This window comes from Microcebus murinus, chromosome 12 (assembly GCF_040939455.1).
Source record: "Microcebus murinus isolate Inina chromosome 12, M.murinus_Inina_mat1.0, whole genome shotgun sequence".
In the NCBI taxonomy this organism is placed as follows: domain Eukaryota; kingdom Metazoa; phylum Chordata; class Mammalia; order Primates; family Cheirogaleidae; genus Microcebus; species Microcebus murinus.
The window spans coordinates 29,082,126-29,097,968 of record NC_134115.1 but is presented as its reverse complement, the minus strand read 5'-3'; the positions used below and the strand labels follow the sequence as shown (position 1 = coordinate 29,097,968).

Genomic DNA, 15,843 nt, shown 5'->3' with positions numbered 1-15,843 from the left:
CATTCCTCTCCTGGGCTCTGAGGAGGAATGGGAAGATGCTTAAGGGCTGTTCTCTTTATACAAACTAAAGCCTCTTAGTGTGTTGAACAGCATTAGCAGGACTCCGGAGTGGGGAGCCGGGGCCTAGTGTCCCCTCAGTCTGCCTCTGCCTGTGGGCATTTCCTAGGGCTACCATAACAAATTACCAGAAACTGGGAGGCTTAAACAACAGAAGTGTATTGTGTCATGTTCTAGAAGCCAGACATCTGAAATCAAAGGATCAACAGTGCCTTGTTCCCTCTGGAGGCCCTAGGGGCAGGTCATTCCCTGCCTCTTCAGCTACTGGTGTGTTCGCATGTTCCCTGGCCCTTTGACCTGTATCGTTCTGATCTCTGCCTTCTTCTTGTGGCTCTCTGTGCTTCTGTGTGTCCTCTTTCCTTCTTACAAGGACACAGGCACTGAATTTAGGGCTCACCATAATCTGATGTGACCTCATCCTAACTAATGACATCTGCAAAGACCCTATTTCCATGTAAGGTCCCATTCTGAGATTCCAGGAGGATAAGAACTTTCAGGGGACACTATTCAACCCATGAACCCACGCCACTGCCTTCCTGAGGGGCCTGTAAACTGCTCCTTAACACACACGGCCCCATGTTCTCACTCACTTCCCTCATCCCTAGCCAAGTTGCTGTGAGGTTGGGTAGATGTTTGCAAATTATTTTGGATTCCTCACAAAAAGCAGTCAGGTAAATGAATGTATGAACCGACTCAGTCACTTGTTGGGACATGATGTGTGTTAGAAATAAAACTCCCTGGGGGTGTGGGCCAAGGCATTGGTATTTTTGAAAGCTCCCCACACGTTCAGGGCTGAGATCCACTGGGCTTGTGGACAGGGCCCTTCGGCTCTGAGCATCCTGTACTTGTTCTATGCTAATGTAGGGGAGAACTGTGTGACTCCCTTAGGGTCTCCCTCCCCCCTCCCCCAAAGACAGTTGGCCTGTTGGAATCAAGTGTACTTTTCCTGTGATGTAGAAGCAAAGCTAAGGTGAACGCTAGGAGGCTCCTCCCATCCTTCCACCCTCGGGTTCATGAGCGGGTCTTGCCGTTGAGTTCCGGCTCTCAGCAAGCCCTCTACTGCCACCTACTGGTAGAAACGCAACTCTGACCCGGGGGGACAAGAAGTGATTGAGCTTGAATTGAAACCTAACTAAGAGCAAGTGTGCTGCTCCATAGACTGTTTCCACTCCACGGACCATATTGTGCGTGCAAGTTCAGCAGGGGACATGTCCTTCAGACGCCAAAGGCAGCTCACACTGACAGACCCAGCATCCGTCACCTCTCAAGTTGAACCAGAGGCTGCAATTACCATGGGGCGCAAAAAAATGAAGGTGTCAATCTTCCCTCAGATCTAAGCGTCCCTGCTCATCCATCAAGGCCAATCCCGCTGGAGCCTCTTTGAAAGGGCCCTTGGCAGTTTGGGGATTCAACACAGAAAATGCTTCTTTCTACTGCTTAAGCACCAATTTTAGCAAAGTACCAATAAATAGGGAGTGGGAAAAGTCTTTTCCTCACTTTCACTTTGACAGGTGCTCACAGACAGGCACTGATCTCCCAGGTGAGTGTGGCTTTTGAAGAAACCCCCAATAAGGAATAGGGTTGAACATAATAAAATGCAAATATGAAGTCTTATTTTAAAAAAAGAGAAGACTTTCTCAATCTAAGTGATAGCTACTATATTAGTTCCCTACGGCTGCCATAACAAAGAACCACAGATTGGGTGGCTTAAACAATAGAAATTTCTTTCCACACTGCTCTGGAGGCTAGAAGTTCAAGACCAAGGTGCTGCCAGGACTGGTTCCTTCTGAGGGCTGTGAGGGAAGGATCCGATTCAGGCCCCTCTCCTCAGCTTATAGATGACTGCCTTCTCCCTGTACATCTTCCCTCTGTACATGTTTGTGTCCAGAATTCTTCTTTGTATAAGGTCACCAATCATATTGACTGTGACCTCATTTTAATTTGATTACTTCTATGCAGACCCTGTCTCCAAATAAGGCCATATCCAGAGGTACTGGCAGTGAGGACTTCAACATAGAAATTTTAAGAGGACACAATTTAGCCCATAACAGCTACTGTGTGCTTTTGTAAAGAAAAATGCTACCAAGGAATGTGCTGAGAGGGGAAAGGCTGGTGGGAGGGTGTAGCTTCCCCTTGCTGGGCCTTGGCGGGGGCCCCTGGCATCTGATCTTTTCTTCTGTGCAGGTGACAGAAAGGTGGTGGCCTTGTCCTAAGGCAGTGCTCCTTTTCAAATGAAACCAGTACCATGTCCCTCCCCCTACATTTTCCAAATGCAGCAGAAGCATGAGTCAGAGCAGATTCTGTTGCAGCCCCGGAACTCCATGATATATTAGATGATAAGGTAACCACTTGGATTTACAATTAGCAGGAGTCACTTGAGTACCAGAAAGTCCGCTGTAGAATTGTCAGGCCGTATAAATCATTGATACTCTGGGGGCTTCTCTTGGGGCTTTAGAAAACAAATGAATTAGGCAGGGAACAGTGTTAAAATATTACTGCTACACTAACGGTGTTGAAATGAGAGTCCAGGATCTTAAATCCATCCCAGGAGATGGCAGAGACAAGTGCCAGCTTCTTCTTAGGTCTGCTGTCATCTTGTCAGTCATCGGCCTGCTGACTGCTATGGGAAACTCCGCTGGGGCACTTGGGTTGGTTGGCCAAGGGGCCTGGCGCTCCATGTGCTGCCAACACCCCAGAATTCAACCAGCGTTCTACCAGACTGGGTGCAGGATGGTTATCTTCATCTCGGTTGTCTTCAAGGATGGAGAATGTCCCGCCTTCTGACTCAAGTCTTCTCTGTTGAAACCCTGCAGTCCCTGGTCCTGGGAAAAGAGTAATTTCACCTCTGATTCTGAGTCCAAATATTTTTTTTAAGTACAAATGTAGGAAATTTGAACCCAAGCTTCTCTAAGTTTTCTTCCAGCTATGAAGTTCCACAGCAGTGTGGTTTACCTTTGCTGCCACGCCCTGATTTCTGCAGGGCTAGTGTGTGTATTCATGCCCACTCCCAAGAAAATGGTGAGCTTTTGGGCTCCTGCTACAATTGGAATCCCACACAGAAATTCCCCACCCCACTCTATCTCCAAGTGATTGTGTTTTGTGAACTAACCCCCAATATGAGGGTGGATATGAATATAATCTAATACCTACTAAATGTAAATTAGTAATCTAATACCTACTAGATGTAAATTAGTAATCTAAATATAGATTCTTGCCGGGCGCGGTGGCTCACGCCTGTAATCCTAGCTCTCTGGGAGCCCGAGACGAGTGGATTGCTCAAGGTCAGGAGTTCGAAACCAGCCTGAGCAAGAGCGAGACCCGTCTCTACTATAAATAGAAAGAAATTAATTGGCCAACTAATATATATAGAAAAAATTAGCCGGGCATGGTGGCGCATGCCTGTAGTCCCAGCTACTCGGGAGGCTGAGGCAGGAGGATCGCTTGAGCCCAGGAGTTTGAGGATGCTGTGAGCTAGGCTGACGCCACGGCACTCACTCTAGTCTGGGCAACAAGTGAGACTCTGTCTCAAAAAAAAAAAAATATATATATATATATAGATTCTTACTAAAAAACTCTGGACTTCCTAAAGCCCTAAGGTGAAAACTTTGTGTTTGAAATTCAGAGATCTCTGAGAAAGCAATCAGGTGACCCCAGAGATGAAGGGGACCCCAGAGTGAAGGAGCTAATGTTGGGTGAGGAATCGAGAAGCCTTAACACGGGCTCGTGGTGATGCCGTGAGTCTGGAACGACAGGGCAGGTGGGGCAGGACAGGTCGATGTGCTCTCATGGTAATGGAGGGAACATCAGCCAACAGAATAAGAACAACAGAACACAGAAGGGATACAAGAGGGCTGTGAAGAAACAGAATTCAGGAACTGCTGATGGAAACAGGGGCTTGGCATAGAAAAATAATAAGGGACTTCGTGCCTACAATAGCCAGGGGGAAGGTTGATGCTTTCCTCACAGAGATTTTGGCAAAGAATTTCAACTTGAAACCAAAATAAGGATTTCCTGGACACCAGACAAGGAAAGACTCTGCTTCCGTGGGGCCCGGGACTAAAACCTGTGGTTTTAGTTAAAAAAGAACATCACCCCTAAAGATTAAGACCTCATGGGACTGGTCAGTGCTGTTCTTCTTGGCGGGTCTGACTGTGGTGATGTTCTGCCTTTCGTTTCAGCTCTGCCCTAAAACTCCCTCACACCACACTCCAGCGCTTAAGAAATTCTGGATATGTTTTTAAGATAATAGGGTAGGGGGAGGGAGTTGAGGGAAGAGGAAGGGTTGAAAAAAGGGTAGGGGGGGCGGAGTGCGGTGGCTCATGCCTGTAATCCTAGCACTCTGGGAGGCTGACGTGAGCAGATTGCTTGAGGTCAGGAGTTCGAGACCAGCCTGAGCAAGAGTGAGACCCCATCTCTACTATAAATAGAAAGAAATTAATTGGCTAACATATATAGAGAGAAAAAATTAGCCGGGCATGGTGGCGCATGCCTGTAGTCCCAGCTACTCGGGAGGCTGAGGCAGAAGGATTGCTTGAGCCCAGGAGTTTGAGGTTGCTGTGAGCTAGGCTGACGCCACGGCACTCACTCTAGCCTGGGCAACAAAGTGAGACTCTGTCTCAAAAAAAAAGAAAAAGAAAAGGGCAAGATGAATCTAGGAACAAGGCCTTGGAAAAGAAACCTCTCACCTTCCAGTGCCCTGCCCATGGCTCTGAAAAGTGAGCCTGAACCACTGAGCTGGCCCCTGGTGCCAAAAAGATTGGGGACTGTGGCCCTAAAGAGTTCATCTTCATGTTGGGGAGCTGAAGGGACTTTTACAGGTACCACGTTTTGAAGAATGAGCTCAAGCTATAAGTTTCCTTCCCAGGGTAGACTTCAGTGATGGCTAATACAGGACTTGTGAGCTATAAATTTCAAGAAGGGAAAATTGTAGCACATTTTATGCTAAATAAAGAATAATAAAATGGCTTTCTGCAGACTTTTCGTAGAAAAGTGGCCATGTTTACAAGCAAGGAGACCCTGTGCTTTCAGATCCCAAAGAGCACATATTTAAGTCCTGTCCATCTCATTTTAATAGGGTTATAAATTACTACAAAATAGATGCTTTCATGTAACCAATCATGTCATCCAAGAATTACATTACAACACAGATACAGAGTTGGCATTTCTCACCAACTTTGACATTCTTATGCCCTGGATATGAGAATGTTTATAGAAGTTTATGGAAACTTCTACAACATGCTCAATTTTAAAAATTTTTTTTAAAAAACTACTTACTGCATGAATGCAAAGGACTTTTTATGACCAGAGCTGGAAATCACTATTTTTAATACTAAGGAAAATATATTTCATTATTATAAGACCCCGATATTTTTTTATTAAGTTATAAAGTTAACCAATTTTATAAGAGACATCAAGGTATTAAATTCTTTGCAGATAGTTCCTGTTGCATAAATCACCAACTATTTATAATATTCTGACTTATTCAGTGGTATAAATTTACAAATAGTTTTTATGAGAATCTTGTGGTTGAAACAAACTTTGTGGTAATCTGAGCCAACCCACCCAGGAGTGCCCAAGTCCTCTCCCAGACCACGTTGAGTGCCTTCTGGGCGCTGGGTCTAGGGTGAACAGTTTTCTGCATCAGCCCTACTAGGTGTCTGTTCAGCCCCAGCCTAACCCCTCAGTGTCCGCTTTGCCCATCCTTTAGTGACCTTTCACATCTTTACTCTGATCAGGAAGTACTTTTCAGGTGGAGGCAACACTGGTTTCCAGGCAGTTGCCCGGTATGGAGGGTATGGAGCGATTCTCAACCACTGAGTCTCAGCAGGTGGCAAATTGGGCTCCTGTATCTGGGGAGGGCAAGCACCCATGCATGTCCCCGACACTGGGGAGGACGTGAGTGTCAGGATCCTCGATGGGGAGAGAGGTGAGGTTACAGCTCCTCTCCCTTCACACCTTCTGGTGTCCCACCCCACTCCCCACCCGAGGGTCACAGCATCTGCGCCACTGTGCTGATGACAGCGTCACACCTTTCAGGAATGCAGGGACTAAACTAGTACCCACCCTTTCTTCCCCAGCGTTACCCTTCACATACTCAAAGACAGCCGTTATGCCCCACCTCGACCGCCCCGATTTTCTAGACCAAAAAGCCCAGGTCTTTAAGCCACTCCCACGGGTTCCTGGCTGTGGGGCCTGTCACTGTGGGTCTCCTCAGCCATGACTCGGATTACTCACTGTTCTGCTCAGAGATTGACACAAGAAGCCAGACATAGAACTCCAGCTGTGATCTATGGCATGTTCTATAGGAAACATGACTATCACCTCCTTTTGTTTTTGTTTTACTTTGTTTTTTGGGTTTTTTTTAAGAAAGCAGGACTCATAAATCTAATCTTAGAACCACATCATTTTATGTGGGGGTTTTTGGTATGTCACTGGTTTTGAGAGCAAAGATCTCGCTGGGTGTGGCGGCTCATGCCTGTAATCCTAGCACTTTGGAAGGCCGAAGGTGGGAGGATTGCTTGAGCTCCGGAGTTTGAGACTAGCCTAAGCAAGAGCGAGACCCTGTCTCTACTATAAATAGAAAGAAATTAGCCAAACAATTAAAAATAGAAAAAATTAGCCAGGCGTGCTGGTGCATGCCTGTAGTCCCAGCTACTTGGGAGGCTGAGACAGGAGGATCACTTGAGCCCAGGAGTTTGGGGTTGCTGTGAGCTAGGCTGACGCCATGGCACTCTAGCCCAGGCAACAGAGTGAGACTTTGTCTCACAAAAAAAAAAAAAATAAAAAAGAGCAAAGATCTGCACCACCCATCAAAGTTATCAGACTGAGGCTCAGTGAAGCCGATGGACACCTGTCCTGAGGATGTGGGCAACTTCCCATTATCCTCTGCTATCGTTTACAGCACCAGACACTCACCTGTTCCTGAAAGACCATTTGTGAGTAACAGTTTGAGCATGTCATGCATAAAGCAAACCTTTCTAACTTAGACTAGTAAGAGGAGCAGCTGGGCATGGTGGCTTATGCCTGTAATCCTGGCACTCTGGGAGGCCAAGGCAGGAGGATCGCTTCAGGTCAGGAGTTCGAGACCAGCCTGAGTGAGAGTAAGACCCCTGTCTCCACTAAAAATAGAAAAATCAGCTGGGTGCCATGGTGCCCGCCTATTGTCCCAGCTACTCGAAGGCTGAGGCAGGAGGATCGTTTGAGCCCAGGAGTTTGAGGTTGCTGTGAGCCACAATGACGCCACTGTGCTTTACCCAGAGCACCTGAGAGAGACTTTGTCTCAAAAAAAAGAACAAGAAGGAGTGATCAAATTATTTAATATAAAACAAAATGGTAAGCTAATAAAAATTATAGTAGGCTCAAGTTACGTGATAAAATACTGATTGTTAAGCCAGAATTTTCTTTATTTGACATAGTTTCTTTCCTAATAATTTCCACAAGCATTTCAAACTTTGTACTCAAATTTTCTCTGCCTTCAATTGATGGTGTTGAGCTGAACGATCTCTGTGATTCCCACATCCAACCTTCTTCACCCCAATTTTAGGGGCACTATCATATGCCAGGCACTGTACTAAATTTTATATACATATATATGTAATTTGTATATATATTGTATGTGTACATACTTTATTTTTCCTGTAGAAAAATTTATCCCTCACAATTACCCTATAAAGTAGGATTTGTTGCTTCCATTTTACAGATTAGGTGCAAAGAAGGAAGGTTAACTTAATGTCACATAGATACAATAATTAAGAAATCAATATATTGGACCAAATGCATCTGTCTCTAAAGACTGAACATAGTACCATTTCCCCATATGTATCATGGTACAAGTGTCACAGGTTGAGTTAGCTGGCTCTGATTTTAAATGGTTACCATTTTAGGTTAAATATTTGCTAAACATATTTTTACTGTCCGGGCACAGGGGATATTGTCTGGAAATAAATGTTCATGCATTCACGACTGTGCTCAAATTGTTCTTTTTGACTTTAGGTCTCAAATACCACAGCACGTCCCCTAAGGCTATGCACTTGGAGGTCAGGAGTGTGTCCTGTGTCCTTCCCAGCACAATGCTCCGAGGTGGATGGGACTTAATCTTGAGAAACCATGTAAATAACTTGTTGCGAGTCCACCAGAGAAGCATGTGCTGTGCCAATCATTGCAGAAGAATGCCAAACCTAATGCCCCCCATTTCTATCTGCACATTTTCCAGACACAAGTTGTTGAGAGAAATAATGAACCTGTGTTCCCACACATGGGGAGAAGATACAAATGGATGCCTCATAGTTGCTTTCTTTCTTTTGTTTCCCCAGTAAGAGAAAATGGTGACCACCAGAACGCATGGATGAGACATGAACACAGTTGCGGGAGAGAAGTTTCTCCACTCCGGAATCATCCACAGGAACTTGGCTGAGCCTCACTTCACACAGAGAAAGGATCAGCTTGATTTAGGAGAGTTTGCAAGATGTCAGGAGAGTCTTGATCTATAGGCTGGTCAGTAGAAGGGATGTGAAAAATACCACACTATTCTATCATTTGCTGTTGCTTGCTCAACTGTGAAGAACTGCATGAACTATATTTAAGCTGCTTTCTCTACCATTGCCAATCACCTTTTATGACTTGGAAGTGCTATTTTCCTATGGACTCTTGCATTATTTCATTTTGCATGCATCCAGTGATTATACATAAGCAACATATGTAATCTGCTTATATATTTTTTAAAAATCCATCCATGCAAAATGGCAAATAAAGTACAAATTCTGCTTTTTTTGCAAAATTATAATCATAGCTCATGTCATGAAAGTTGAAATTGATTTCATTTAAAGATCAATGTAATAGGTCTGCCTTTACTTTATAGAAAACTAGCTTCTATAAAGAGTTTTTCACTGTTTACTAGTGAAATGAGAAAAGCAAAGCTATTTATAAAAGGCCTTATGTCGTGTACATACATTGTCTTTGAAATACTTGTGATTTAGTTTATTGCTTGTAAAGGAGAAATTATATAATTTATTTAGTAAATACAACTGTAAACTATAGTTTTATTGAGAGAAATAAAATATTTTGTTCTCAATTGTGGTGGTACCTTGATTCCAATGATTTCTGGTCTTTATATATTTTTTTTTCTATTATTAAGTAAAAAGAAATAACCCAGATAGTCCTCATTTTTAGTTATTCAGGAATCTTAAATAAACTTAATCTTGTGATGATGAAAATGGAAAGATAAAATTCCCAGCCCTGAGAAAAGACTTAATAACAACTTCTGCTCAACTCATCCAAGAGTCTTTCCCAAATGTCTTGGTGTGTTAGTCAGCTTTGACTATGTTATGCTGCGGTAACAAACAATCCCAAATCATAGTAGCTTTCACCAACACAGTTTTATTTCTCGCTTACATGTAGGGGCCACCTGCAGCTCTGCTCCAGAAGTCTTCTTCATTCTGGGGTCCAGAACAGCCCCTATATGGGACATGCCACTTTTATGGCAGTAGAAAAAGAGCTATGGTGGAACCGAGCAGTGGGATCTCATAATGGTCTACTTCGGTGTAGCCTACAGCACTTCTACTCACATTCCATCAGCCAGAGCGAGTAACACTGACAAGTCTGAAGCCAATGCAATGGGAAGTGTATTTCCCTCATAGGAATGGACTCCACAGAGAGGGACAATAACTATTTTCAATAATTAGTGCAGTTTACACCACCCGGTGAGTGTCCCCAGCGGCTGAAACTTAAGAGGCTGGGAGAAAAATCATTAGAAAACAAAATGATCGCAGCTGGAGAAAGACATTCCTGATGAGTAAGATGCTCGGTGTGAAATATTTCAAGTTAAAGCAAGCTGATTCTTGCAAGCAAACATGGTATAAACTTTCAAAATGTAGCCTGGAGCCACAGTTACTCAGCATTAATAGCAATTTTAACTACAGAGTCAGTACTTGGGATCTATCTTGGGTTAGGATGTCAGCAGGGAATTCTGCTGACGTGGACGACTGAGGATTCTCTGCCTCCCTCTCTCGTATTCCTGTATGCCAGCAGACACCTTCCTTGCATGCATTCACCTACCCACTCATCCTCCTCTCATTTGTAAATCTGCCCATTTACCTAAGCTGAGGTCCTTAGCCCAGGACCTACTGATTCCTAGGCAAGTCATAGATAAACATTAATAGGGCCATGAAATAATATACACAAGTTGAATATGTCATGGTATATATAGAGTTTTTTCTTTCATGAAGATTCATCAAATTCACAGTGGCCTTGACCCAAGACATGTGAGGAACCATTATTTGAAGGCCTAACTCAAATGTCATAAAGCTGTGTATGATCCCCCAACCCTTCATGCCCACCTGAATCACTCTTGGCCAACCTGTGTTATCTCCACTATCTCAGAAAACCTCAACACTTGGTACCCTTGTTTAATGATTAAGGATAACTTAAATGCAGTAGTTGTTACTGCACAACTATGAATTGTGTAGTTCAATGAGTTTTTACATATGCATACACCCATGTAACCTGCACCTAAAGCAGCGATAGAACATTTCCAGCTAACCTACACTTGCTTCCACATCCCCTCCCCATTTTTTTTGGGGGGGGGGGACAGAGTCTTGTTCTGTTAGAGTCTTGTTCCAGCTAGAGTGCCATGTCGTCAGCCTAGCACACAGCAACCTCAAACTCCTGGGCTCAAGCAATCCTGCCTCAGCCTCCCGAGTAGCTGGGACTACAGGCCTGTGCCACCATGCCTGACTAATTTTTTCTATATTTTTTTAGTTGGCAAATTAATTTCTTTCTATTTTTAGTAGAGACGGGGGTCTCACTCTTGCTCAGGCTGGTCTCGAACTCCTGAGCTCAAGCAATCCTCCTGCCTCGGCCTCCCAGAGTGCTAGGGTTACAAGTGTGAGCCACCACACCCGGCCTCCCCTCCCCATTAATGCCATCTCCAAAGGCAACTATTATTATGACTTCCAGCATCATACATTAGTTTTGTCAGTTCTTGAACTTCGTATAAATAGAATCATATAGTGTATACCCTTAATTCGGCTCTTTGTTGTTCAGCACCATATGGTATTCATTTTGTGTGCAGTGGAAGCTCATCCTTTTACATTGCCTTGGGCTATCCTATTTGTGTTAGTTCATTCTTGCTGCTATCACAAAATGCCTGAGCCTAGGTAATTTATAAAGAACGGAAATTTATTTCTCACAGTTCTGAAGGCTGGAAGTCCCAGATGAAGGCACCAGCAGGTGTGGTGTCTGGCAAAGGCTGCTCTCTGCTTCTGACCTTTGTGCTGTGTCCTCACATGGCAGAAAGGACGGAAGGGCAAAGAGGCGTCTAGCTAGTTCCCTCCAGACCTTTTATTTTTTTTTGAGACAGAGTCTTGCTTTGTTGCCTAGGCTAGAGTGAGTGCTGGGGCGTCAGCCTAGCTCACAGCAACCTCAAACTCCTGGGCTCAAGCAATCCTCCTGCCTCAGCTTCCCAAGTAGCTGGGACTACAGGCATGCGCCACCATGCCTGGATAATTTTTTTTTTATATATATTAGTTGGCCAATTAATTTCTTTCTATTTATAGTAGAGACTGGGTCTCGCTTATTGCTCAGGCTGGTTTCGAACTCCTGACCTCGAGCAATCCGCCCGCCCTCGGCCTCCCAGAGAGCTAGGATTACAGGCATGAGCCACTGCGCCCAGCCCTCCTCCAGACCTTTTATAAGGCACTAATCCCATCCATGAGGGCTCTGCCGAATCACCTCCAAAAGGCCCCACCTCTTAATACTGTCCCCTTGGGGATTTAGTTTCAAAATATAAGTTTTAGGCCAGGCACAATGGCTCATGCCTGTAATCCTAGCACTCTGGGAGGCCAAGGCAGGTGGATCATTTGAGTTCAGGAGTTCAAGACCAGCCTGAGCAAGAGCGAGACCCCGTCTCTACCCAAAATAGAAAAAATTAGCCGGGCATGGTGGTACATGCCTGTAGTCCCAGCTACTTGGGAGGCTGAGGCAGGAGGATTGCTTGAGCCCAGGAGTTTGAGGTTGCTGTGAGCTAGGCTGACGCCACGGCACTCTAGCCGGGGCAACAGAGTGAGAATCTGTCTCAAAAAAAAGAGAAAAAAACAAAATATAAGTTTTGGGGGATATATTTAGACATAGCACTATTGTATAGACATACCACAATTATTTTTTTTAATTCTTTTGGGGTTTTTTCTTCTTTTTTTATTTTTATTTCGACATATTATGGGGGTACATATGTTAAGTTTATGTATATTGCCCATGCCCCCCGCCCCCCTCAAGTAAGAGCTTCAAGCATGACCATCCCCCAGACGGTGCACACCTCACTCATTATGTATGTATATACCCATCCCCTCCTCCCCCTCCCACCTGCCCAACACCCGATAAATGTTATTCCTATATGTCCACTTAGGTGTTGATCAGTTAATAGCAATTTGCTGGTGAGACATACCACAATTATCTATTCTGCTGACATTTGGATAGCTTCCAACTTGGGGGCGTAAACATACACATTGAAAGACGAGTAATGAGAACCCTGGAGCCTGTTCTTCCACACAGCTCCTAGTTGCAGACAGACTTCTAGCACCCACACTGAAGACTTTACTCTGAGAAATCACTATCAGGAAGTAGGTTATCATCTTGTATCTTGCCTGGGGTAGTCTGCACTTATGCTTGACACTCAAGTATAATAACAGTATGCCCTTTCACTCTCAACAGTGTTCCATTTTGGGACCATAAATTATATGGTTCCCCTTACCAAGGGGAAAGTTTAAAGATAATATAATAATGTTAAAATTTCCCCCACAATTGACCCAGCCAAGGCATCCTACAGTGAGATTCAGCCACAAGCCCTGCCTATGTGTTCACAGCATTTAGTCCCCACTCAATGAGCAGACAACCAAGAATCAAAAGACATCTAAGGAAATCCTCTAAAATGAAACTGAAATAAGTGAGCAGAAAAAAAACAGCTTGGAGGAACTAGGGACTGTGCAGGTAGAAGTAAACTTCAAAATGAATGAAAATTACCATTACATCTTCAGAGATACTAGGCTATATGGCATCCATAAAACAAGACCAGGATGCTATTACAAAAATGAACGTTCAGCAAACATAAAACAGCTTTTAGAAATAAAAAGCATGATGGTGAAAATTAGTAAGAGAGAGAGCAATTGGAAGATGAAGTTGAGAAAATTCCCAAAGAGATTAATTATAGGAGAAAAGGGATAAAAAAATTTGAAGACCATTCCAGTAGATCCAATATCCAAATAATATAACTTCCAGAAAGAGGATAATGACAATGAGGTGAGAAAACCATCAAACAAATCAAAAAAATCTTCCAGAACTAAAAAACATGGCTTTCCAGATTGAGAGGAACTCTGAGTCCCAGCATAAAGGATAAAAATGAAACTAGATCATGCAATTTCAGAACAGTGGGGATGATGGGAAGATTCCACAAGCTTCCAAAGAGTGAAAATTAACTCTTTATAAAGGCTCAAGGGTAACAATTGTATAAAATTTCTTAATAGCATCACTAGAAGCTAGAAAACAATGGAGCAATGCCTTCAAACTTCTAAGAGACATTTATTTCTAATTTATAGTTCTATACAATGTGTATTAGTCAGAGTTCTTCCGAGAAACAAAATAGGAGAGATATAGGCAGAGGTGTAAATACATTATACAGATATAGGTATCTGTATTAAGGGACTTAATATAGATTAAGGGACTTATTTTAAGGAACTGGCTCATGCAATTGTAGGGGGAAGGCAAGTCCAAAATCCACAGGGCAGGCCAGCAGGCTGGGAATTCAGGCAGGAGTTGATGGTGCAGATTTGAATCAGAATTTCTTCTTTTCCAGGAAACCTCATATGTGCTCTTGAGGAGTTCCACCAGATGGGAGAGGCCCGCTCACATTTCCAAGGGTAATCTCCTTTACTAAAAATGAACTGACTCTTACCAATGGGTAGCAATTGGTGCCAACAAGGTTTTAAGTAACAACCAGCTACTTATTCTTACTTAAAACCTTAGCCACATCTACAAAATACTGTGACAGCAACACCTAAATTAGTGTTTGACCAAATAACTGAGCACTCTAGCCTAAGCCAAGTTGATACATAATTTTCCATCACACCTGGAAAATTAATAGAATATGAATGTACAATAAAGTTATGCATGTAAAAGTCATTTTCTATCTTCCAAAAAGATGTGCTTTATCAAAATGAGATAATAAACCAAGAAAGAGGAAGCCATAGGATCCAGAAAACAGGAGATCCAACCCAAGAGGGAGGTGAAGGGAATGCCCAGGATGATGGTAAAGGGAGATCAATCCCAAGAGTCAACTGTGGACAAGGCCTAGAGAACAGCCCAGAATAAAGCAGGTCAGAGGCTCTTGCCATAACTTCAAGAAGATGACAATACCCAAGATAAACACACAATAAGGGAAGAAAATTTAAACTCTAAATATCCTAGATTTGATCTTGGAAGAGAAAAAAAAGGACATTAGCAGAAAAACTGTTGAAATCTGGTATAGCATTTAGGAAGAATGGTATACAAAGGTTAATCTCTTAGTTTTGAGAAATATACTGCACTTATGTAAAATGTTAGCATTAAGAGAAACTGGGTGAAAAGTATACAGGAACTCTTCTATCTTTGCAAATTTTCTGTGAATCTAAAATCATACCCCATAGTTTATTAAAATTGAAAAATGGGGGAAAGATTTAAATAGACATTTCATCAAAGAAGTATATGGGTGAGAAATAACCACAAGAGAAGATGCTCAACAGTATCAGTCATTAGAGAAATGCAAATTAGAACCAACGTGAGATACTGCTACACTCCTATTAAAATGGCTAATTTTTTTTAACTGACAACACCAAGTCTTCATGAAAATGTAAAGCAGTTGGAACTCTCATACCTTGCTGATGGGATGCAAAATTATACAGCCACTCTGAAATAATTTGCCAGTTTCTTTTTTCTGTTTTAAATATGAAGGGTGTTGGGAGGGGAATTCAATTTCCTTTTTTTTTTTATGAGACAGAGTCTGACTCTGTCTCCCTGGGTAGAGTGCAGTGGTGTCATCTTAGCTCACAGCAACCTCAAACTCCTGGGCTCAAGTGATACTCTTGCCTCAGCCTCCAGACTAGCTAGGACTACAGGTGTGTGTTACGATGCCCACCCAATTTTTCTAGTTTTAGTGGAGATAGGATCTCACTCTTGCTCAGGCTGATCTCACACTCCTGAGCTCAAGAGATCCTCCCACTTCAGCTTCCCAGAGTGCAAGGGTCACAGGTGTGAGCCACCACGCTGGGCCTAATTTGGCAGTCTCTTATAAAGTTAAACTTATCATATGACCCAGGAATTCCACCCCTGGAATTGAAAATTGAAAACTTACATTCACCCAAAAGAAAATTGAAAACTTACACTCACCCAAAAGTTTATACATGAATGCTTCCAGCAGCTTTATTGATAATCACCAAAAACAGAGTGAGACTCTGTCTCAAAAAAAAAAAAAAAAAAAGAGTATATTATTTCATTTTCAAATATTGGGGATTTTTCAAGAATTTTCCTTTTGTTGATTTCTTATTTAATTCTACTGTGATCAGAGAACATACTCTGAACAATTTAAGATATTCTATGTTTATTTGGACTTGCTTTATGGCCCAGAATATGTTCCATCTTGGCAGATGTTCCATGTGTGCCTGAGGAGAAGGTGTATTCTGCTGTTGTTGGGCAGAGTGGTCTATCAATGTCTCTAGGTCATGTTGACTGATAGTGTTGTTCAAGTCTTCTATACTCTTATTGACT

The 15,843-nt window shown here is 43.0% G+C and overlaps 1 protein-coding gene across 2 annotated transcripts in view; it reads left to right on the top strand.

Annotated features, from left to right (window-relative positions):
* PIP5K1B (phosphatidylinositol-4-phosphate 5-kinase type 1 beta) overlaps positions 1-9,140 on the top strand; it is a 282,554-nt gene extending 273,414 nt beyond the window's left edge. Inside the window, exon 13 of one of the 2 annotated variants that reach the window (XM_012736933.3) lies at positions 8,370-9,140. In XM_012736933.3, the coding sequence (XP_012592387.1) occupies positions 8,370-8,372 (3 nt within the window). In that variant the 3' untranslated portion in view covers positions 8,373-9,140. The remainder of the gene's footprint in view (positions 1-8,369) is intronic. The other variant, XM_012736976.3, reaches the window with a different exon arrangement.
* The last annotated feature ends 6,703 nt before the right edge of the window (positions 9,141-15,843 follow it).